This window comes from Palaemon carinicauda, chromosome 1, assembly GCF_036898095.1.
Source record: "Palaemon carinicauda isolate YSFRI2023 chromosome 1, ASM3689809v2, whole genome shotgun sequence".
Taxonomy (NCBI): domain Eukaryota; kingdom Metazoa; phylum Arthropoda; class Malacostraca; order Decapoda; family Palaemonidae; genus Palaemon; species Palaemon carinicauda.
This window is the reverse complement of record NC_090725.1, coordinates 306,249,346-306,272,811: the sequence shown is the minus strand read 5'-3', so window position 1 is coordinate 306,272,811 and position 23,466 is coordinate 306,249,346. Positions and strand designations below refer to the sequence as shown.

Genomic DNA, 23,466 nt, shown 5'->3' with positions numbered 1-23,466 from the left:
ATGAAGTATGAAATAGTGGCGTATGACAAGAAAATCTAGGGGAGCACTCAGAGACAGAGTGCACGCCTTTGCACGCCAAGCAGTCCACTTCGTACTTGCTTCGATTTATCTTCTTCAATCTAATGGATTTGTCCTTGGGTCATATCCTACATGTCAACAAAGTCTTTGAAATGGGTGCAGCAGTTTTTGCGCAATGTAGTTAAAAAAAAACTTAACATATTTGCCATTTACCTGATATTGCGATTATTTTTAAAGTACTGCTGCGTACTTGTACTTTGATGTACTTTATCAAAAAAGTTACAGATTCAACACTGGGTTATACCCAACATGACTAGTAAGTCTGGTCAAAATCAGTCCCCTAGTTTTTGTGAAAAGTTATTCACAAATAAATTAACGACAAGGGTGAGTACATACCCTTGGAAAAATATTCTATTTTGGAGAACACAATAACGCCTTTACTAATATTCTGCCAATTCAATATTCGTTATTTTCTCTTCTCTATAATCTTACCAAACCAGTCCACTTTCTTTTGATAATACTTTCCATCGATTTTCTCTTTCTTATGAAAAAGGAAGTAGACTATTGTCAGTTCTTTTGATTTACAAGTTTAAAACGAACAAGTAATCAGCACAAATTGAAATTAATATCTCCGGAAACTTAGAAGTTTAATTCTCCTTATTCAAAATCGTTACTTTTGTCCCTATCTGAAATAGTACTCTTGTATTTAGCGGGCTCCCTCTCTGGCCTATCTCAAAGATTAAACCCTCTCTGCCCTATCTCAAAGATTAAATCAAATATCTTTACTTTATCAGTTCTCTTGATCCCTATTTCCTAAAAAAGTTCATTAGTGAGCTCCCCTTATGGCAGGTCTCTTATCTTTCTCTGCCAGAGTTTACAGTTATTTTGAATAACATTCCCCATTATAAATACTTGAGTAATTAAACTTTGTTTCTTCTTGAATATCTCTATCGCATATCCTTAGTTATTGGGATAACTTAATGAACAGTCATGTAAAAGGTCTTCCCACTTGTAGTACACACATTTAAAATATATATATATATATATATATATATATATATATATATATATATACATATATATATATATATATATATATATATATATATATATATATACATATATATATACATAAATATTTCTTTCTGGTCATGCTGAGCGCCATTGCAAGACATAACTACTCTGTCCCTTCCCGTCCTTTGGGATGGGAAGAGGGAGTACTCATACCCTGGTGAAACGGGGCACCCTGAGAGGTACGCTCAGAAACCACAACTGCCGTGTTGTAATTAGGAAAGGTGCACTAGCCCATGCAGGGTGCACCAGCCACAGACTAAGAGACAAAATGTCTGATTTATGGTAATAATGAAACAGACATCATGCTAGGAGAGCCCCTTCAAGTGAAATAAGGAACGTAATAAGTTTTGAAAAGGATTACCAGAGGAAGATAAAGAAGCAGATAGGGAAAAGTCTAACCTTTCTATTAACCATCACACATTCTTGGTCCTTCTATTAAGCTTACCCAAAGCACAGAAAAACAGAATAGTGTGCCTGACTGTACCCTCATAATCTACAGAACTAAACTAGAACACTTAAAGACAATAGTACAGAGGCTATGGCACTAACGAAGACTAGAGAACAATAAGTATTTTCCTAGAAGTGCTGCTAACCTTAGCAATGAACAACTTCAGTTTTTAACCACTAGAGTGAAATTGAATGAGGTAGGAGGTAGGGACCACTTCACACTTACATCATGTCCTTGGCAACATTGCCTGGCCATTACAACATTCATTTTGCCTGAAACGAACCTTGCTGACAGCTTTACCATGTTGTTGACTGCCCAGTTGTGCACTTATTGTGCTGTGTTCTGAGAAAAACTTCTTGCTCCGAGGAGATGCGGGATAACCTCCACCCGTGAAAAGGCAGGTACAGTAACACCTTGCGATACGAAAGTTTCTGTGTACCAAAAACTCGCCATAAGAAAGACAAACTATAATAATATTGCCTCATATTACGAAAAAATATGGATACAACACAATTTGCCAAAATATAGCTTTAAAATTCCCACGCCTCACAACTTTAAACTCGCCACTATCGTCCTGCTTTTTTCATTGGTTATCTCCCTTCCCAGGTGTAAGTTACTGCCATTAAATCCTGCTCTCCTATTGGTCCCCATATTTCCCATCATGCTTCTACATATTAAGAGTCCCTCGATCATTTTGTTTCGACAACACTTATCGTTCAGATTAAATTCATATTGGCGATTTCAATTTCATAATTATAGTTTTTGTGTTGCTTTATTCAGCCCACAATTCTATAGCCATGGATTCCAAGAATGTTACTGATGTTCAAGGAAAGAAGAGGATGCTTTCTTTGGACACCAAGCTGGAGATTATCAAGAAGTATGAGGGTGGCATGCGGTTGAGTGTGATTGCTAAGAACTATGGCCGAAATCCGTTTATGATAGGTACTATTTTTAAGTAGAAGGAAACCATCAAAGCTGCAGCACCTAAGGGTGTAACTGTCCCTTCAAGTAAGAGCAGTCCCGTCCATAATGAGATGGAGAGACTTCTCCTCTGGATTAAGGACTCGCTGGAGACACTATCATAGATAATAATCTGCTTTAAGACCAGCACTATTTTCGGTGATCTCGTGAATGCTCTGGCTGAAGACAATGCAAGAGAAGGGACATCGCAGCAGGCAAACCCCAAAGTTCAAGGCTTCACGCGAGTGGTTTGAGAGCTTCAAGAGATGGGCTGGCCTTCATTCGATGGTGCGGCATGGGGAGGATGCCAGCTCAGACACGAAAGCGGCTGAAGTCTTTGTTAATAAATTTTAAGAGTTGACTCGCCAGAAAGGCTACATTCCCCAGCAAGTCATTTATCAAATGTAAAAAACTGGGATATTCTGGGAAAAAAATGCCTTATCAGACCTATATCACGGTGGAAAAGAAGAAGTTTCCTGGATGTAAGTCTACGAAGGACAAGCTTACCCTTGCACTCTGTGCTAGTGCCAGTGGGGATTGTAAGGTTAAGCCCTAACTGGTGAACATTCAGAGAGTCCTCGAGCCCTTAAAGTCCACAAAGTGCTAAACGAGAAGCTTCTAGTGATGTGGAAGGCTAATGCGAAAGTCTGGGTAACTAATTTTTCGAGTGGGTAAACTTCCATTTCGGTCCGACTGTTAAAAGTTATCTGGAAGATAACCACCTCTCCCTGAAATGTCCTGTTCTCTTCCTTCCACCTAATACCACCCCTCTCCTCCAGGCCGTAGACCAGCAAGCGATTTCTAATTTCCAGAAGCTCTATACAAAACATCGCTTCAAGAGATGTATCAAAATCACTGACAGCACAAACCTTTTGAAATCACTGACAGCAAAAACCTCACCCTTCGTGAATTTTGGAAGGAGCATTTCGAGACCGTTACATGCCTCAGACTCATCGATCAAGCTTAGCAGGAAGTGTCTAGATGCATCTTGAACTCTTCGTGGTCAGCCTAAAAAGGAGAGATATAGGCTACTACTAAATACAGTACTAAAACTAGAGGGGCACTCAGTAGAGCGCAGACCTTCGCCGCGGCAGCTATTTCTCGACCTTACCTTTGACCTTGCCATGTACTACTTGGCGGGGATTTTCATACACATACACGAACCAAGTTTGATGTTTCCAAGACAACGAAGTCCAAACTTATAGCTGATTATGTGAATTGGACATTTTGTTTGACTGTGATCTTAACCTTTGCCCTTGACTTTCCAAAATTTAATAATTTCCAGTTAATCCCTGCAGGTTTCATTACTCTATGATTAAAATCATGGCCAGGAAGCTGTTCACAAACACACACAAACAAAAACAGTCAGGGGCAATAACATGACCTTCCCACTTCGTTGGCGGAGGTAATTGAAAAAAAAAATCTATGCATAAATGTCAAGGATTAGCTACTAGGCCAAGTTTCTTTCATTAACCCAGTTATGGATAAAGTTCTTAAATTGCATGGTTAGGATTACAATACATACACTATGATTTGGCATACTGTATTGTGTTTGAGAGGGTAATCATTCAGTACACTGGATTGGTCTTTAACAAACAATGATAACTGTAAAATGGTTTTAAAGGGAGAGTTAAAAAGTAACTTTTGTTAAGCCAAGTGCCTTGAAGGGTCACATTTAAGCTAACCTAGAATATTCAGCCTTTTAAAACATATTTTTGGCTTTGACTAACATCTGTTAAACAAGATTCCAAAGTGGTTTAATTTCCTTAAATGTGTGCAAAAGCTATAAAAATCTTAGAATATCGAGGATGTGTTGGTATAATGTAATGTATTGTACCGTTTTGTAATTTACACCTACAGTATACTGTATTCAGGTTCTTTATTTTCAAAAGATCAATACTTTTAACAAGACCAAGACCACATTTCTCACACAAAATGTCACTTAGTGTAGCTGCATGTGGTAATTTTGAAATGGAGTACACACTGAGGAAAGAAGTAGTCTGGCTTTGTCGCAAGAATTTCCTCATCCCCAATTTCTGACAATCTCAAACGAACGTAATGTCCCAAGACAAAGAAGAGGCATTGATACACCTTTTATCATTAGAGACTGAAAGGACCCTTCTAGGATAATAATAATGCTGTATTTCATCTGCTGAAATGATGCTTTATAAACCATGCTGCCAACCTCGGCTTCACAGATTATGATAACCCATAACTCAGTACACTATTATATATGAATAATAGCCTAATTTGTCACTAACACTGAACCTGGAATAAAAAGGGTTCATTTGTGTGTGTGTTTTGACACTTTCACAAGAAAACGAAGGAGAAATGAAAGTAATAGCACGATTCTCTAATTTTTCTGTCAGATACACAATCTTTGTATTCTTCCAACAAAGTATCTTGCTTTATGCATCTGAACATTATTGTTGCTGCAAACCACTAGATTTAGTTTTCCCTACTCAAATATAATTCAATTAAGGAATACCAATATGTTGGGAAACCCAAAAATTTTGTAACACTATAAAGTACACTAATGGCAGATATGCTTAAATCATACCAGAGAGAGTTGTAAAAATTAGAGAAACCGGAGTTATTAGGAGAGGGGGACCAAAGAACTAGGATAAGGTGTCATCCTCATTTATAGATATGGGGATCCATCACCTACAAACTCTCTCTTTGTCTAACATAGTCTATGATGTTGTATAACTTGGTAAACCTTGATTGCAAGATAATGCATTTTCCATTCATCTTAAATAGCCATATACTGTATATATTTTATTTGGATAACACTAAAATATGCGTGGCAGCTATTACTTAGAAGGAAAAGAATTCGTTCCTATGCATATACAAACCTTTTAGCCTTCAAAATTGGAAATATTGAAATCGATAACAAGCCAGTTAACGAGGGCGAGTGTGGCTTAGTAGCCTTGTCCACTTCCGTCAAAGACACGTCAAAAGAGTTTAGACGTACTGCTGCATCTTGACCAACGCAGTTTAATTTTTTTTGTACTTCTTAGTTTAAATGGTTTATCATGGCTTTGTGATAATGATGAAACTATGTAGGAATTTGCATGTGGATGAAGGATTGACAGCAATTGGTTTATGACTAAAACCGAGATGAATACACATTCACTCTGCACTTCAACAGCATGATTGTTTTCAATTATCCCTACATGCTCAAGCGTAAATTATTGCTTCCTGTTAAGGGCAGGTGTATATTTAGAGTAGCAGCAAGTCCAAGTTTTCTCCGGCATCCTTTTTGGCAATGGCCAAGACAGTGTGTCCATTGCTGAAGCTCCTGGGTATACAGTACATCCCTGGATTAGTCCCCAGGAGTATCACTCAGGAGCAGTGAAAATTTGGATCTACATTGCCAGGTTTTTTCCATGGTTAGAGGTGTGAGGGATGATTGCTATACAGTACTGCAAAATGTGCAGAAAGGTTTTCCTTGCAGACCACCGCCGATGCATTTGATATTAGGACTCGAACCAGAAGGCATATACTTCTTGGCCAGCAACCATGGCCACATTTCTCATAGATCGAGTAGTAATCGGACACCATGACTTATTTCACACAGACAACGTTATTATTAACTCTGGCCCCTTTGGAAAAGTACATGCTGCCTGGTCGAAAGGCAGGGACCAACATCACACCAGGCAGCATAGGAGCGAGCCAACTGAGTTTGAAGAAGAGGGGTGCTCTGGTATCAGAATTCTCAAACTAATTGGTCATGAGATAGCAATGGTGCCTTGGATTACTTAAGGGCGAGGATTCAATCACTTATGACAAGTCACGTGCAGGCGTTTATGAAGAACTGATTTGCAGGACTCCCTGTTCCACTGCACAGTCTCCTTCAAAGGCATTAACCCTTCAAAGGCCATCTGGGGATAAACCTTTGGGTGTAGCAATGCCTGTAGGATTAGTAGGGAAGAAGGTCACCAAGCTTAGCTAGACCTCTATCAGGACCACCTGCATCTAATACTACTGTACCTGACCAGTTCAGGAGGAAAAGCAGAAAAGAGGTGGAAAGGGTACTTGTTCAGGTTTCCCCTCCTCTGCTGTTAGAAGAACAAGGATGCCTAGCTTGACTTTGAGCAAGCTGGCAGAGGATTGGGAGCGAGGACCAGGTAGCGAGTGTCCTTCATTACCTGCACAGTATGTACTACCTTCTCTGGACTGCCAGCCCTCCCCTATCTTGTAGACCGACTGTGTTCGTACCTATCCTACATTACCCAAAGCTGTAAGATTATTGCATAAGCGAAAGGAAGTTGGACATGATAGTGCTCGAAGACATTCAAGACAGATCTCCTGCCTTTTACATTTGACCATTCATGTGGAAGACATCTGGGTCTAAAGACTGATCATCAACCTCCAACTTTTCACCTGACCATTTTGACCAGTAATCAGGCTCAGAATAGAAATGGTAAGAACTGCGCTGAGCTCCAGGAGAGGAGACAGTTGCATGGTAATCAGCCATGGGAGAACCTATATCCTTGCATACGGAACATGCTTAAAATTATTCGTATCTCGGATATAGATTTGAATACCTTCTATCCATCCTCCTCCTCATTTGGGAGGAGATACTGCTTGGCTAATTTTTTCTGAAAAGTTTGCTCAGTTATAAAGCCCACCTTCATCAGTCTTTTACTGCAGCTCATAGTGATCACCAGTGCTGCATCCAAAATGAATATGACCAGTTAATTAACTTTCATTCTCGGCATATGCCAAAAAGTGCTATCTTCGATGAGAAGAATCTTGTACCCAAGGATCTATGGGTATCCACCCATAGGCAGTGAGAGGTAAACAAAATATGTTAGATTTTTGTCTCGATACTCGAGCTACAGAGATTCTTCTTGAGTGCTGAGGAGGAGCCAATATTCTTACCATCATGAGCCCTTGCTACAGTTGGACCTCAAACCCTTTTGCTGTTTGAAGTACAGTATATCCACAATTAGTAGTCTAACAAAGCTAGAAAGAAACAAAGTTCTTTGATATCTTCTCTTTATTTTGCCAGCACTAAGAAACATCTTTGGAGCTCAGGCCTGTAGTGTCGAGTTCTCCTGATAGTAATGTGGAACTGCTGCAGGAAAGAGAAGCCAGTTATTCCGATGCCCTATGGATGCGTCCTCAGAAGAGATAGAAAAGGACTCAAACCTGGTATCATAGGCAGCTTGGTCTCAGCCACTGAACTCAGGAACTAAGTATAGAGACCTCCTTTCATCCTTAGGAATTTTTATTATTATTACCAGCTAAGCTACAACCCTTGTTGGAAAAGCAGGACGTCCTAAGCCCAAGGGCTCCACCAGGGAAAAATAGAAGAGTCAAGAGAGGAAATAAACTATAAGAGAAGTAATGAACAATAAAAATAAAATATTTTAGAAACAGTAATAACATTGAAATAGATCTTTCATAAAAAAAAAAAATACGGTCTTCTACCCTTAACAAGAGGAATGTAGTAGTTAATCCCATAAACAAAGAAGAATTGTTTGCTAATCTAGAGTTGTCAGGTGTATGAGAACAGAGGAGTTCGAGTTAAGAATAGGCCAGACTATTCTTCGTATGTGGAAGCAAATGAAAAATTAGCCGTACCCAGAAAGAGGGATCCAATGAAGTACTGTCTGGCTAGCAAAAAGACTTGTCAATACTCTAGCGGTAGTATCTCAACTAGGCGACTAGCAATATAAAAAGAACTTACAACTCGCTTCACTGATGCTAAGGTAGCTGAAAGACCATCTGAATAGTATGATCATGTTTGATGCTCATCTCAAAAGTTTGTATAGGGCACACATAAAAGACCTGGGAAGCCGATTACATCCCACTCTGGGGCTCAAGTTTCCAGGGTGGGCACAAATGCCCCTCAGTCGGAAGACTTTGCTCAAAACTAAACAGTCTTTTCCTTGCCACAAACGAGAGCCACTTCTCTTGGTGAAGACAGACGACCAAGTCCATGATCTACGCTTGATATGGCAAGATACAAGTACCCCAGCTATATCATCACTCACGTAAAGTCCACTTCCTAGGATGACAGATACAGGGGTCCATCATAGATTCCCACACATCTCACGAGCAGTTCCTTGTTAAAATCTTTTCATTCAGAGATGCTGCCGATTGTTAGTCTGTCGGGGAAAAGTGTAGGGGTACAGGAGATAACATGGAATTGGCTAGTGTCCTCTGACCCTTACCATGGTTCTCAATGTGGAAAAAGTACATCAGGAAGATTCCAGTTTTGCCAAGTAGCAAACAGGTTGATCACCAGGGATAACCAGTTTAAGAAAGAAGCTTTTCTGTAGCACGAGGAAGGGACCATTCTGAACCTACATCCTGCACCTGGTGACAGCTTGTTTGCTAGAACATTCCAGTACTGTAGTCAGGAAGGAGCTTTGATGACAGCACTACAACATTGTTCACTACACAGATGTGCACCTACCTTTTCAACTCGCAAAAACTCCCAGACAGTACTTCCCTGCTTGTTGACATATATATGATATGATCATAGTGTTGTCCCTTATCAAACTATTAGAAGGTTTGCAGTGCTAGGAACATGGCACACATTTTCAACAGGCTGATATGCATGAGCTATTCCTCTCTGAATCATAACCCTAAAGTTTGATTCTTCAGGTGCACACTCCACCCCTTCTTGAAACCATCCGCGAACACAAGAATCTCCGAAGTTAGGGAGTAGAATATAACTTGCTGGTTATGCATTAGTTGTTTAGCCATCAGGAAAGATAGTCCCGTACCTCTTGCTCCACCGACTCAGATGGAAAGGGAGACCAATGGCCGTCGATCAGCGACTACTCAAGTACCACTGAAGCAATCACTGGTGGAGATGCCACGTGGAAAGTGCTTCTCCCAGGAAGATGATGCAGATGAAATTATCACAGATGAGCCAGGAATTCTCACTTGAATGGGAATGAGACTACCCAATTGATCACAATCTCAAGCTAGTGAAAAAAAAGTTGGTTTCTATCTTGAAGCAACTGCCTCTCGGAACAGGCTATCATCATCCAGTCGCCAAGATACCTCAAGAGATACCATATCTTGTTTGAGTTGTCCAAAGCCAAGACCAGAGAGAACACCCACATGAACACTTATAAAAGCAGTTTAAAGTCGGGAACACGACAAATTCGTAGATAATTTGTATTTTTTCTAACTATACAAACCTTAGCTATTTAATAGGGGTATTACTTTCGGCGTAGCTGAAATAATGAGCCATTACAATTTTAACGAGGGTTTACTACACCACCGCTAGTTAGCGGGGGGTAGGGGAGGGTAGCTTGCTACCCCACCCTCACACACACCTGTGCTTGAGCTCACTTTGCTTGGAGGTAGGACCTCAAGGGGGATAGGGATGGCGGGCAAGTTTGATTAAATAGCTAAGGTTTGTATAGTTAGGAAAAATACAAATTATCTATGAATTTGTCATTTGATCCGTAACTGACATACAAACCACGCTATTTAATAGGGGTGACTCACCCATTAGGAAGGGTGGAACATCCCAGCCAGTACTGGCTTTTGGCTTTGCCTGAGGGCTCATTATTTGAGTGTGTCAGCACTCAAAAATAAGGAGTCCCTGCACCTCGCTAGAACCTTGCTACGCAAGGACTGCAGCCTACGCAAGCTGTTTGTGAAGGTATAATACAGTGCGACTCGTCCAAGGAAGTTGACCTGTAGTCTTTTAGATGGAAACTTTAGGCTAGGACTCTCCCAATACCACCTCATCAGGGTATGGGGAAGTGACAGTATTAGCTTAATACTAGGAACACAAGGAAACATGGTTTACCTGCAGTGGTTTGAGGTCAGCTGTGCCGTGCAGAGAACCCAGGATGCTGCTTTCCCCAAGAGAGGGAAAGATGAAGAAAAGAATAAGGGCCAGACAAACCTTTTCATTCATGCAGACTAAGACCGGGTAACAATGCTCTCAACCTTCTGCTACTTGTCCAATAAGGAGCCTGAGGTTTTAAACCAGCTGTTGTGCAGCCACCACAGGGCCGAAAGAGAACGTATCGAGCCTCCTGTGGGTCACGTCTTGCAGGTAGTGGGCTGTGAAGGTCGTCCGACGCTTCCAAACCCCCGCCTGAAGAACCTGCGTCACTGAGAAATTCTTTTTGAAGGCCAGGGACGTAGACACGTCCCTGACACCATGTGCTCTAGGGCGACGTGACGGAGGAGGGTCTGGATTCAGGGACAGATGAATCAACCTACGAATCCACGTCGAGATGGTATTCTTGGTGACCCTCCTCTTAGTCCTCCCAGTGCTAACAAACAATGCTTGCACCTGAGGACAGACTGCAGCCATTCTTTTGAGATATAGCCTCAAGCTCCTTAATGGGCACAGTAGGATATGGTTTGGGTCATCTGTTACAGAACGGAGACTCAAAATCTGGAAGGAGTCGAACCGAGGGTCCGCCACCCCTGGATTCTGAGTCTTAGCAATAAACTCGGGGACGAATTTGAACGTTACCTCCCCCCATCCCCTTGAATGGGCGATGTCATACGAGAGACTATGAAGTTCACCAACTCGCTTGGCCAAAGCCAAAGCTAGTAGGAACACCGTCTTCCAAGTTAGGTGGAGATCTGAAGCCTGGCGTATTGGTTCATGGAGAGGTCTCTTAAGAGACCTGAGAACTTGAACCACGTTCCATGGAGGTGGTCTCACTTCCGACTGAGGGTAGATAAGTTCATAACTTCGTACGAGTAGGGAAAGTTCCAGCGAAGAAGAAATGTCCATTCCTTTGAGCCTGAAGGCTAGACTTAGGGCTGAGCGATAGCCTTTCACCGCTGAGACTGAAAGGCACATTTCTTATCGCAAATACACGAGGAACTCCGCTATTATTGGAATAGTGGCATCGAGATGGGATAGCTGCTTCGAAAAGGTACCTCCTTGCTTGCTGCTGTAAGCCAATACTGTGGTGTTGTCGCTCATCACCACCACAGAGTGACCCGCCAGGTATTGTTGGAACTGTTGAAGGGCCAAGAAAATGGCCTTCATCCTGAGGCGACCGTTGGGAACTAGACGAGCCAAAGATGAGAGGTGACTGAGGAGACGTAACCACGATTGGGCTGGAAGCTCTTCTTGTCTGAGAAAAGAGCTTGCGACCTTCCTCAGCCTTGCTATCCTGTCGTCCGATGGGAAGAAGGCTTTGTGGAGATTGGTGTCTATAATCATGCCTAGGTATACCAGTCTTTGAGTGGGAAGCAGAGAAGACTTCGAGATTTACCATGATCCCCAGATCCTGGCAAAGTCCCAGAAGTTTGTCTTGGTGTTGAAGAAAGGATGACTCCTAGTCTGCTAGGATCAGCCAGTCGTCCAGATAACGGAGGAGACGGATGCCGATCCTGTGTGCCCACGACGATATTAGGGTGACCACTCTGGTGAAAACCAGAGGTGCTGTGGAGAGACCGAAACACAGCACCTTGAACTGGTACACCTTGCTGTCTAGGCGGAATCTTAAGTACTTCCTTGAAGACGGATGGACTGGGATCTGGAAGTACGCGTCCTTCAGATCCAGTGTACACATGAAGTCTTGTGTCTCACTGCAAGTCTGACCGTGTCTGCGGTCTCCATGCTGAATGGAGTTTGTTTGACAAACTTGTTCAGAGCTGAGAGGTCAATGACTGGTCTCCAGCCTTCAGACGCCTTCTTTACAAGAAAGAGTCGACTGAAGAAGCCTGGGGATCCGTCGAGGACCTCTTGGAGAGCGCCCTTCTTCAACATGGTCTGAACTTCTGCCCGAAGAGCCTGCCCCTTTGCTGATCCCATGGCAAGGGAGCTCAATGACACTGGATTCGTCGTCAGGGGAGTTAGAGATGTTGTGAACGGGATGCGATATCCCCGATTGATTACGGAAATCGTCCAGGAATCGGCCCCGAGTTGCTGCCACCTGTCTGCGCAACTTTGTAGGCATCCCCCCACTGGTGGACACACAGGGGGACTGCCAATCCTAGCGTTTGCGGCCTCTGCTGCTCCCTCTAGGATTTTTCCCTCCCCTGGAGGACTTTTTGCCTTTCCTGTCCTTGACAGGAAAGGGCTTAGACACCACTGTCTTCGCTGCCGTTGTCGGTTTCATGGTCTTGGTAGGACGGGGCTGCTGGGGCGCTGGAGGCTTATAGGGCTTGGATGTCAAAGCCCTACGTAGGAGGGAGTCTTGGTGGGACTTCCTCCACCTCTCAGCAGCATACTCCACGTCTTTAGGCTCAAACAGATTCGTTCCCTCCATGGAAGAATGTCTGAGCCTGCTTATCTCTGTGATAAGGACCTTCTGATGGAACCTCTCAGCCACCGCAACCCGACGTTACAGGATGGTGTTCGCCCACAAGTTCGAGACTTGGTGGGCCAGAAACTCGATCGTGCGAGTGCCTGAGAGTAGGAAGGTCTCCATAGCTTTCCTGGTACGTTCTTTGGAGAAATCCTCCGAACTTATCAGGATACCTAAGGTACCTAACCAGATATCCAGCCACAAAGTGGCCTCCATAGCACACTTTGCAACCTTTTCCTGATTAATATTCTCAGTCGCCAAGAATGAGACCTGCCGGTTGGAGTCTCTCTCAAGAGGGACTCCCTTGGTATGCTCTTCCAAAGAATGGTGAAGGGGAAGAGCCAAACAAGACTCCAAGATCTCGATGTACCTCCTCTGCTGTACGCGAGGAGGTGGGAGAAGCTTGTTACCGGCACTGGATCGGCTGGAGGAGGCTAACTCAGAGAACTGGACCGCGATCTTGTCCCTGGTACTCTTAACCCCCTGAGACCAGGGCAGAGCGGCTCTGGCCATAGAAGGTTTATGAGTCCCAAATACGCGGTCCAAGACCGTGTCTTTGCCCTCTCGAGGGAGAATCTCTGGGTCAGCAAACCCATTGAGAGTCCTCATAAGGGTCAGAACCTGCCAAAATGCATGTTCTGACTCCTGTAGCTCTCCTCTGGAAGCTGGACTCGCAGCGAAGTCTCCTGTCCCCAAAGGCTCTTCTTTGGGAGAATAGCGGACGTTCTCCGAGTGACTAGCAGGCTCCGTCCTAAGTCTTGTCGAGGATTTCGGTACTGTTTTAGAGTCCTTCGGCTCCCTCCTGGGAGGGATGCAGGACTCCAACAACGACTGAGGTAGGCTCTTCTCCGCCCATACCCGAGAAGACTTTCCAACGCGAGGTGGGGTTTCCCTCACTGGTGCGATGGGGGAACGTCTCACCTCACGTGACTCCCCTGAGGACGGGAAATTGTCGTCCGACAGGGAGGGAGAAAAAGTCGGGGGGGGGGGGAGGGGGAGTCTGCCTCGAAGGCTTACGAGGAGACAGCTTGGTCCTCGGAGAAATCACCGCGTCCGAAACTCATCTTTTTCTCTTCAGAGGGGTAGACGCAGCCAAGGATTTGTGGCCCAATTCAGAGAGAACAGGCTTGACATCCAGTGTAACCGCTCTGATCAGTGCCCCAAACCCCGGCTGCTGGCTGATAGCTGTGCTATCAGACACTCCATCTGGAGAGACAGGGATTGAATTGACCGATCCCTGGGAGGAGTTTCCATAGGGGGGGCTTGCCTGAAAAGAAAAGGAAGAAATGTCCCTGGACCTTTCTGAAACCTTCTCCTCCATCGGCGAGCGCGCTGTTCTGTGCTTGCGGGGGAGGGGGGGGGGGAGAGAGGAAATATGCGTGGATGGCGACGTAGCCATGCGTTGTCCTGCAGCCTCGCACACAGGAGGGTATTGGCGATCGCGCGCTGGGGAGTAGCCGGGGTCGCGCGCAGGAGACTGCTGGCGCGTGCGGGAGACTGATGGCTCGCGCACGGGACTGCTGATGCGCATGAGGGTGATTGTGAGGGAGCGCTCGGGCGAGCGATGGCGCGTAGAAGCGTGCGCAGGAGACACCGGAGAGTGCGCAGGAGACACCGGAGAGTGCGCAGGAGGCTGATTGTGCGCTAGCGCGCGCGGGTGAATGTTTGCGCGCCCGCAGGATCAGGATGAAGGGCCCGTGGGCGTGCGGGCGAGAGATCGCGCGCCCCAGATGATGTCGTAGGGCGCCAGCGTGCAGGGAGATATCCCATGCGCGCGAGCACGCAGCAGGAACCTGTGATCGTTGGCGCGCCTCTTGTGGCCGCACATCAGGCTGGCGGTGTGTAGCTGCTGTAGGGGATGGGCGTGGGCGCGCATCCTCGTGGCCGCGTGCAGGTGAACGCGCGCAGTTGCGCGCTGGCGAGGGATGGTGCGCAGGAGATAGCAGGCGACACGTGGGCGAGTGCTGACGAGTAGGTGAAGTCTTAGACTTCCCTACCGCCCCCAGATCCGAAGATCGGTGGCGCGCAGGAGCGCGCTGGCACGCAGGAGAGTGCTGGCGCGTTGGCGAGTGCTGGCGCGAAGGAGAGCGCATGGTGTTGGCGCGCAGTAGGTTGGCGGCACGCAGGTGAGCGCCGGCGCGCTATCTCAGGAACAGCAGAAGCAGGAGACAGTTGGCCCGCATGGCACGTAAGGGACGTGTGCACGTGATGGCGCGTACACCCTTGTTGCCCTGAAGGGACCAGTGCCCGACTATGAAAGACAGGTTAGTCGGCGCGTAAAGCGCATCAGCTGCCAGGAACGGCGACGGCAGGTCAGCAGGTCTGACGGGTGGAAGGTCGACGAGTCCTTTGATAAGACGACCTTCCACCGAAGGGGATCGCGAACGATCTGCAGAGAGGTCCAGGGTCGTAGCAGGAACAGTCGGTGATCGATGACGAGGCTCCTCTGCGGCGGACTGCAACGATAATGATGAACCGAAGAGGCGCCTCCTCACCGTCTTATAAGGTGAAGGAAGGCCTTTCCGGCGAAGAGGAAGGCGAGCCTTGCGACGTATATGCCTTCTGCAGTTCTCCGAAGAGGAGTCTCTGTGAGTGAACTCCCCCGAGGGGAAGAATCACCGGCAGGAGAGACTGTTGGACTTAGTTTCTCCCTCGTAGGTCGAGCAGGAACGGGAGAAACTAAGCCTTCAGCAACTGCGGGATGAGAAGAGGCAGAGGTATTAGGAGATACCGCATTGGATACCTCCGACACCACAACGTCGACAATAGACAGAGGATCAACCTCTGCCAAAGTCGGCGATTGCTTGACAGCAGCACCCAATCGGAAGATGTCAAGAAGTGCTTCCTTGGAGGGCGAACCCTCGAGCCCCAATGAAGACCAAAGCTGAAATAAATTAGAAAAATTAAGATCCTCCCCCGTGGGGAGAGGTGGAGCTGCCTCGCTAGGGGAGGCAACGCCATCTCTCGAACCCCGAGTTCGGGAAACAGAACCACGGTCTACGCTACCACTCGCCGGTCTCTCGAAAGAGACCGATTGAGCAAGAGCTTCGGAGGAGGTTTGGGCAACGGAAGAAGAGTCCTTGGGATTTTCTCCTTTCGAAGAAAACTTCGAAGGAGAAATATCCCGCCTGGACTTCTTCTTATGTCGCCGAGAAAACCTATCCCACTGGGAGGTAGACCACTCCCTACACTCACCACACTTATTGTCACTATCACACCGTTGACCTCTACAGTAAGAGCAAAGGGTGTGAGGGTCCGTCTCGACCGCATACATGAAAGTTCCACTGGGGCGGTCGAGTAAACCAGGACAAGTGCGCATATTCGCAGAGGCCAACTTTACACTCAAACCTGTAGGAGAAAAAGCAAAAAGACATTAATGGCTGTCAGAGAGAGGCGAGGGCGAGAGCGGACACCGCTGACTACCGCCCGAGCCGAGAGCAAAGTGAGCTCAAGCACAAGTGTTTGTGAGAGGGGGGGGGGGGGGGGGGTTAGCAAGCTACCCTCCCCTACACCCCGCTAACTAGCGGTGGGGTAGTAAACCCTCGTTAAAATTCTAATGGCTTGTCATTTCAGCTACGCCGAAAGTAATACCCTTATTAAATACCGTGGTTTGTATGTCAGTTACGGAACAAACATGGATTCAATTTGATACAACACTTCCGAGGATGAAGCGGACTTATGAATAGATATCTAAAAATTCAGGTCCTCGAGCTTCATCAAAAGCTAGGAGTGTTCCTCTTTGATGGCAGAACATACGGTACTTGCCATCTCCATATTGGACAGAGTTAAAAAATACTAGGTCAGTGTCCGACCTTCAGTTCCCAGTTGACTTCTCCACCGAGAAGAGTCAACTTTGGAAACCTGGGGAAGCGTCTTAAACTACTTTGAGCACATTCTTCTCCAACGCTTTCCCCTCTGGCACTATGGCAAGAGCTTTCCTCCGCAATTTCAAGAGTGTCGTTAGAATGCAAGGGAGGGGAGAATTGAAAACCTACAAAGGTTAGGAGATATCTGTCCCAAAGGATTACTACCATCCACTGCTCTACTCCGTGTTCCTATCACATTGCACAATGGCATGAGTGTCATCTACTCCCTCGGGGTACCTGGAGAAGAGAACGACCAACCTCGGCTTTCCTTTCCGCCCTTCTTGAATCTACCTCCCCTCCTGAATTGCCAAGTTAAGCACGAAAGGATTGAGCTGTCTGGACCTTTCGTAGAGAAAGCTGCAGCTCCTTCAAAGCCAATACTGAATGTGGCAGAAACTGAAAATCTTGTTGCAGTTGCCTTCGAAGGTCCAAGTACCTGAAGGTAACTACACAGTGGATGAGGAAGTCATGGTTAGTCCTCCTCCCCTGTAATCTCTACATCCTTCAGAGAAAAGAGGGACATAGCCTTCAGAATCAAAGCATTCCTCAATGTCAACATCACATCTGGGCCAAATAACAGTGTCTCATCTCTTCAAGACCCAGTTGTCCCATTCATTCATTGACTGGTTTGCCAAGGTTATTGCCTTTGCACCAGTCAGAACCAACTTCATGTACTGCACTTTGGCAACATTCTTAGTGGTGAAGTAGGCACCTGCCTGGACCACAAGTCAATACAGGAGATTCCCTGGAGGCAGGCCATGGAAAGATTGCATGGCAGCTGATTCAAGAGCTGAGGAGACTGTGCCCTCAGTCCTAAGACTTTGACTAGCAAAACTGCTCGCAAAACAAAAAATAATGGTTAAGCAGAAAGAGATGAGGTTGCACCCTGGGGTGAGAAATTTTTTTTGGCTGAGATAGTACAAGATGCAGGATCTTGTTCAACCAGCTACACTTCAGTAAATTTTCAGGCATAGCTTTCTGAGAATTCCCTCTGTGCAAGGCCACACAAGCAAACCACGGCCCCTGGCAAATTTAGCGAGAGATTTGATCCTTGACGGGCACCAAAAAAGTGGATCGATGACCGTCAAATCCACTTTCACAGGGGCTACAGTAACCTCTCCCAAGTCAATGCACTCACTAATGAGAGCAAGAGCATTGATATTATTATTATTATTATTATTATTATTACTTGCTAAGCTACAACACTAGTTGGAAAAGCAAAATGCTATAAGTCCGATGACTCCAACATTGAAAATAGCCCCGTGACGAAAGGAAATAAGGAAATTACAAGAGAAGTAATAATCAAAATAAAATATTTCAAGAACAGTCACAGCATTAAAGTAAATCTTTCCTATATAAACTACAAAAATTAAAAAAAAAAAGATGAAGCAAAATAACATAGAATAGTGTACCCGAGCTTAGTTTGATTTTGGAGTGACCCTTTCCTAGAAGAGTTGCTTACCATAGCTAACGAGTCTTCTACCATTACATCAAGAGGTAATTAGCCACAGAATTATATTGCAGTAGTTAATCCCTTGAGGGAGAAAAACTTGTTTTGTAATCTCAGTGTTGGCAGATGTACGAGGACAGAAGAGAATATGTAAAGAATAGGTCAACTATTTGGTATATGTGTAGGCAAAAGGAAAACGAGCCATGACCAGAGAAAGATCCGATGTTGTACTCTCAGGCCAGAAAAAAAGACCCAATAACTATCTAGCAGTAGTATCTCAACATATGAAACAGCAATAGGTCACGGGACTCGCAACCTCCATTGGACCAGTTAGGCATTGTTTGGGAGTAGAGAACAGGTCTCAGCAATTCCCTCAAGAGCCATTTTCTTCCTATGCGTGCACAAGATCTCGGCCGAGAACACGACCAGAAGTGTACCTCTTAACCAGTTGAAGGAAGCCTAAATCAACAAGCAGCCTTCTGTTCAGAAGCAGGTGCTAAATTGATGATCAGCTTCCCCTTCAGATCAGATGCAGGGATGCATTAGGCCATCACTCCCCCGCCAGAGACTGACAAAGTACAGCATATTTGAGCTTCTATGCAGTGTATGAGTAAGCGTCTGGACCTGGGTCTAAACTGTGCTCGTGATTGTGCAGAACGCGATCGCAAGACTTCTCCTTGTGAAGAGACACCTTCGAGGAGAGCGTTGAGTGCGAAGCTCTAGAGAGTGAACGCCTTCTAGAAGAAGAGCGTTCGGATCGTGATGACCTACAATCCATCACTTCTTTTGATCGTCGGGAATGGCAATCGGGAAGGGTGTCCCGAAGGGCGAGGCGATGTGGATGCTCGTCCCTCAGCGCTGTTGGTGGTAGGAGCACTGGTCCCCGGAAGATCAACACCTGCTACCTGTTTGGGAGAAAAAAAGGGTTGAGGGTTACAAGATGACGAGGTCCCAGGATGGCGAGAGGGTTCATCGTCAGCAAGAGGCCGTTGGAAAGGCGAATGCGAGTGGTCACCTCGTCCGCGCATAGAAGGGTCAGGAGAGGGAGAAAGATGGACTTCGCTCCCCGGCGGCTTTAGGTAAAGTTGCTCCTCTAGGGGAAGCAACAATCCCCCAAATAGGTCTCCCACAAAGACAAAGTTATAGCAAGCAGCACCTTCGCGCCCTGGACAGGGTCGCATGAGGGCGATCGTAGAGAAACACTCATACCTGAAAAGAAAAGGCAAAATCAAAAAGTCAAATGACAGTCTAGGGAGAGAGAGGACACGTCCGATCTCTACTGAGCCAAAAGAAAAAGTGCCCTACCTCACTGCTGTGAGATTATATATAGAGGCGGCTGGGTAGCCCCCAGCCACCTCCAGCCTACCTGCTCAAACGGTAAGGCAAGGTTGCCACCTCGCACTTTAAGTCTAATGGCTACCTTCCAGCTAAGCCGAAAGATATTCCAATAAATAACGGAAGATTTGTTAGTATGGGAACAAATATGATTACCTTCTGTATATCAACTTGGATGTTTTACCAAAAAATTTTCAAAAACTTAAGGTAATATGGGAGTTATGGAATTTGGGTGGTAATCAGCAGGGCTAGAGCTAACACAAGCAGTCTTTATAAAAGGAAGGGAAAAATATTATTTTGATCTATTACCTCCATAAGCATCAAGGACCATCAAGAGTATTTTAATGTCACATGACCAAAAAACTAAACTACCTAGTTAGTTTAGCCTCAGGAAAACAGGAATGAAAAATATAGTTTCTCATTACTCTGCTTACTGTCAAACACATCAGCCAAAAGGATTGCCCTTTCCTTTGGAAAGCGAGTGACAGAGCTGTCTGATTTAAGTAAAGTAGGAACTTTTAATTCTACACTAAAGTGTAGAGATTTAAGGGTAGCCCACCACTTATGTTCTTAACCTAACCTCACTAAGGTCAGATACTACCATTTGTGTTGATCACAAAATTAATAGATCAGGAAACAGTCTGATACTAAAAGAGAAGTGAACAACCAACAGTTACTTGCAAGGATATCAATATACAGAACAGTATAACCATCTGAAAATTTAACTAGAAAAAGCTGACTCTAGGCTACAATAGCCTTTTCATAATTATAGTTCAACAATAAAACTAGGCTAAAATTCTCATTTAGTTTCATAGCCCTCACTAAATATACATAGACTATCATGGTAAACATAACTGGGGAAAAAAAGCCAATTATGCTGGTATTTCAAAATCCAACATTTGCGAGATTGACTAGAATTATGAAAGAAATAACGCTACTATGCTACGTTAAGAAAATTTAATATGGAATCTAAATTTATAATTAAAGAAGAGATGGATATCATATTTTAACATTGGGAAGGGTAAACCACTAAAACCCATTCATTTCAAGAAGCCAGGAAATAACGGCTAATAATGCCGTATGAATCAGAAATAAAATAAGAAATCCAACAGTACTCGATCGTCAGTGCAACTGAACAAAATTTAAAAAAATTTCATTAAAGGCTTAACCTACCAAAATGCAATTCCTGTTACTCATCTTAATTACACTCCAAGATTCCTCGCTTCATGAAGCACGACCTATGTTAATGACTCGGTGACAAAATTTTAGAGGGTGGCTGGGTACAAGTTGATGTACAGGTAGAGTTTTCTCCAGCTGTAGCATTATTCTTTAATCCATGCGTTGATGAACTAGTACTGCCGTACCCCATAACCTGTTCTCAGCACTTGAGGTGCCGTGTCAAGTTCACTAGAGCCTGAACTTGAAGGTCTCTCTTAAACACACAGAGTTTGCGCTTTGCACATTTATACTCTGGCCTTAGAGTAGGAGACTATAATATCTCTCTGATACACTGCATCTACTATTTCAAAGTTAAACCTAGCTGACTGCAGTACATTAACCCTAAATATGTCAGATTGTTTTCTTTCTTTTACCTGAATAATGGGCACTGTACAATAAAAATGTTGAAACCTATTTGGTTCCTTTGTTGAAAGACTATATAATTAACTATGATTTTGAAATACAGCGTCCATCCAAGAAACCGCCCAAGTTGATTGACATGATTTCTTTACCACAGGCATGTGATATTTGCAGGCGTTTGTATTTTGAGGTTATTGGACCTTTAAATGGAGATTACAGTGGAATTCCTGGAGCCTTTGCAGTTGGTTGGTCGGACTGAATTGGTAATTAAGGAGTAAACAGTACTATAGCCCAATATTTCTAACAAATTAAACAAGCACTTACTGGTGTATTCATAGTATTTTGAAGTTTTCTGATTAAATCTATTGCAGAAACCATTATTTTATAAATTTTAAAAGTTTTAAAATTCCAAAAGTTACGAGTGCTAAACCACGTGTTAATCCCAACAAGAACACCACCTCACTTAAAGTTCCCCACCTAACCTATACTAGGAGCCATTTCTTCACCTACAGTACTTTATTACCTTTTCCCCCGAAACCTTGGACTATGGTAACCTTAGCTTACCCTTAGACCAAGTCTCTGTTCCCGCCTGACAAGTTAATATCAAATATTTCGCTATGAGAAAATTAATTTCACAAATAAGAAGAAGGTTTACACTGTTACAACATACAACATGCACCATAAACTCCTGATAAAATTAAAAGGTTCCTTAAAGATCATTCAGCTCTTTCTTATAGTGTCTCAATCGAGACTACGGACATACCAATTGCGAAAACTAAAAAATAACGGTGTTAGTGCCCTAGCTAGCAGAACAAAGCCCTAGAGACTGGCCATATATACTGTACACATGATCAGTGCCAAAGAACACTCTCCATTCAAGCTAGGACCAGGGAGGGCCAGACAGTGACTACTGATGAATCAGCAGGTAAACCTATAAGCTCCCCGAACCACCTCACATGGAAGGCGAGATTGCAAACACTAAAGAAACAACTAAGCTTGGGAAGAACTCAAATCCCAGTCTGGCGAGACAAGCATTGATGATTCTAATGTCACCACAACTATAACTTCGTTTTGAAAGGTTGTACAGAAACTTGACTGCCATAAAGAGAGTTCCTGTTCAAAAAGATTGATCTTGACCTATATCTAACTCTTTATGATTCCATTTAAGGTAAGTGAGAGGTCTAACCACAATATGTAACCTACCTTTAAGGGTTTTGGAGTTATGTGGATTAGATTAAGGTAGGTAGGAAAAAAAATGTATTTCCTATCGATATCATAGAACATACGGAAATACGACATAAAACCATACTTTAACAATTTTCTAGTTCAAAACGTATTTTACACAATGTCTAGGCTATGCTGACTACGAAAATGTACCGAGCAAAACTTACCTCCATTATTTTCAACATTTGAAAGTCAATGGCGACCAAGTTTCACTGGATAAAATAACCCAAGACCAGCTTTTGTTGTATGAAGTGTAAAAATGGTAACAAGCAAATAAACCCACAAAGCTAATAAAACAAAGTACTGTACACTTTTCTGTTTCTAGGAGGTTTGTTGACAGCTGACTGTCCTCTGACTCCTCAACCACGAGTCTACAGTGTTACCAGTTTACCTTTTCACCCTCGATCTAAGGTTTTTCTAAACTATATAAAACAGTGTAATTGATATTTAAAGACAGTTCAGTGCATTTAACTCTTTCTATTATTTTTATAAAGTATTATTAAGCCGTTTCATCTTAAATATATAATGAATTGCGCTAAAAAAATAGTTGATATAAGGAAAGATGGCAACACAGCAAGGATCTTGGAGTCTTTGGACCTTAGTGCATCTTTTTCTTCTTCTTTTTCTCTGCTGTTAGCTTTTCCCATTTCTATATGGGGTAACTGTTTCTAGTCAGCATTTTCTCTCTTCCTTTGTCCTGTAAGTTTTGTCCTCCATGCATCTTCGACCTTATTATAACTCACATAAGCAAAGTAGAAAACTAAAGCAGCGCTGTAAAATTCATCTTTATGACAAATGGGTAATGTGTTGGCCTATAGTTAGGTAACAAAATTCCTTACAATACAGCTGAATTTTTATAATCCTTAAGCGGTTCCTGCAAGATAAAACATTTTTTTTTTTACACAATAATTTTCTGTCAACATATTTTGGGGATAATAGTCGCATTGTGACTTCATATTCACAATTTTTAATTTTCATTACAAAGATTTTCTTGGTAATGTCTTCATACAATTTTCAATAATTCTCGTGTTTCAACCTTAATATGAATGGTTTTTAATTTTTTTGCGAACTTTGTGTTCACAATTATACAAATGTTTATATGAAGTGTATGATTTCAAATTAACTGACTAGATAAAATGCTATATTAAGAGGCAACTGGATTTTCCACAAGCAGAGTATAATAAAACAATCTAGCGAATTTCTTGCAATTTATTTTGAATTAGTAATGAACAATGTTTTTTTTAAACCTTT

General features: G+C 43.8%; 1 protein-coding gene across 1 annotated transcript in view; it reads right to left on the bottom strand.

Moving 5' to 3' along the window:
• Positions 1-22,558, bottom strand: part of LOC137658595 (epoxide hydrolase 1-like) — a 65,952-nt gene extending 43,394 nt beyond the window's left edge. Inside the window, exon 1 of the mRNA XM_068393519.1 lies at positions 22,383-22,558. Within this exon, the coding sequence (XP_068249620.1) occupies positions 22,383-22,400 (18 nt within the window). The 5' untranslated portion in view covers positions 22,401-22,558. The remainder of the gene's footprint in view (positions 1-22,382) is intronic.
• Between the last annotated feature and the right edge of the window lie 908 nt (positions 22,559-23,466).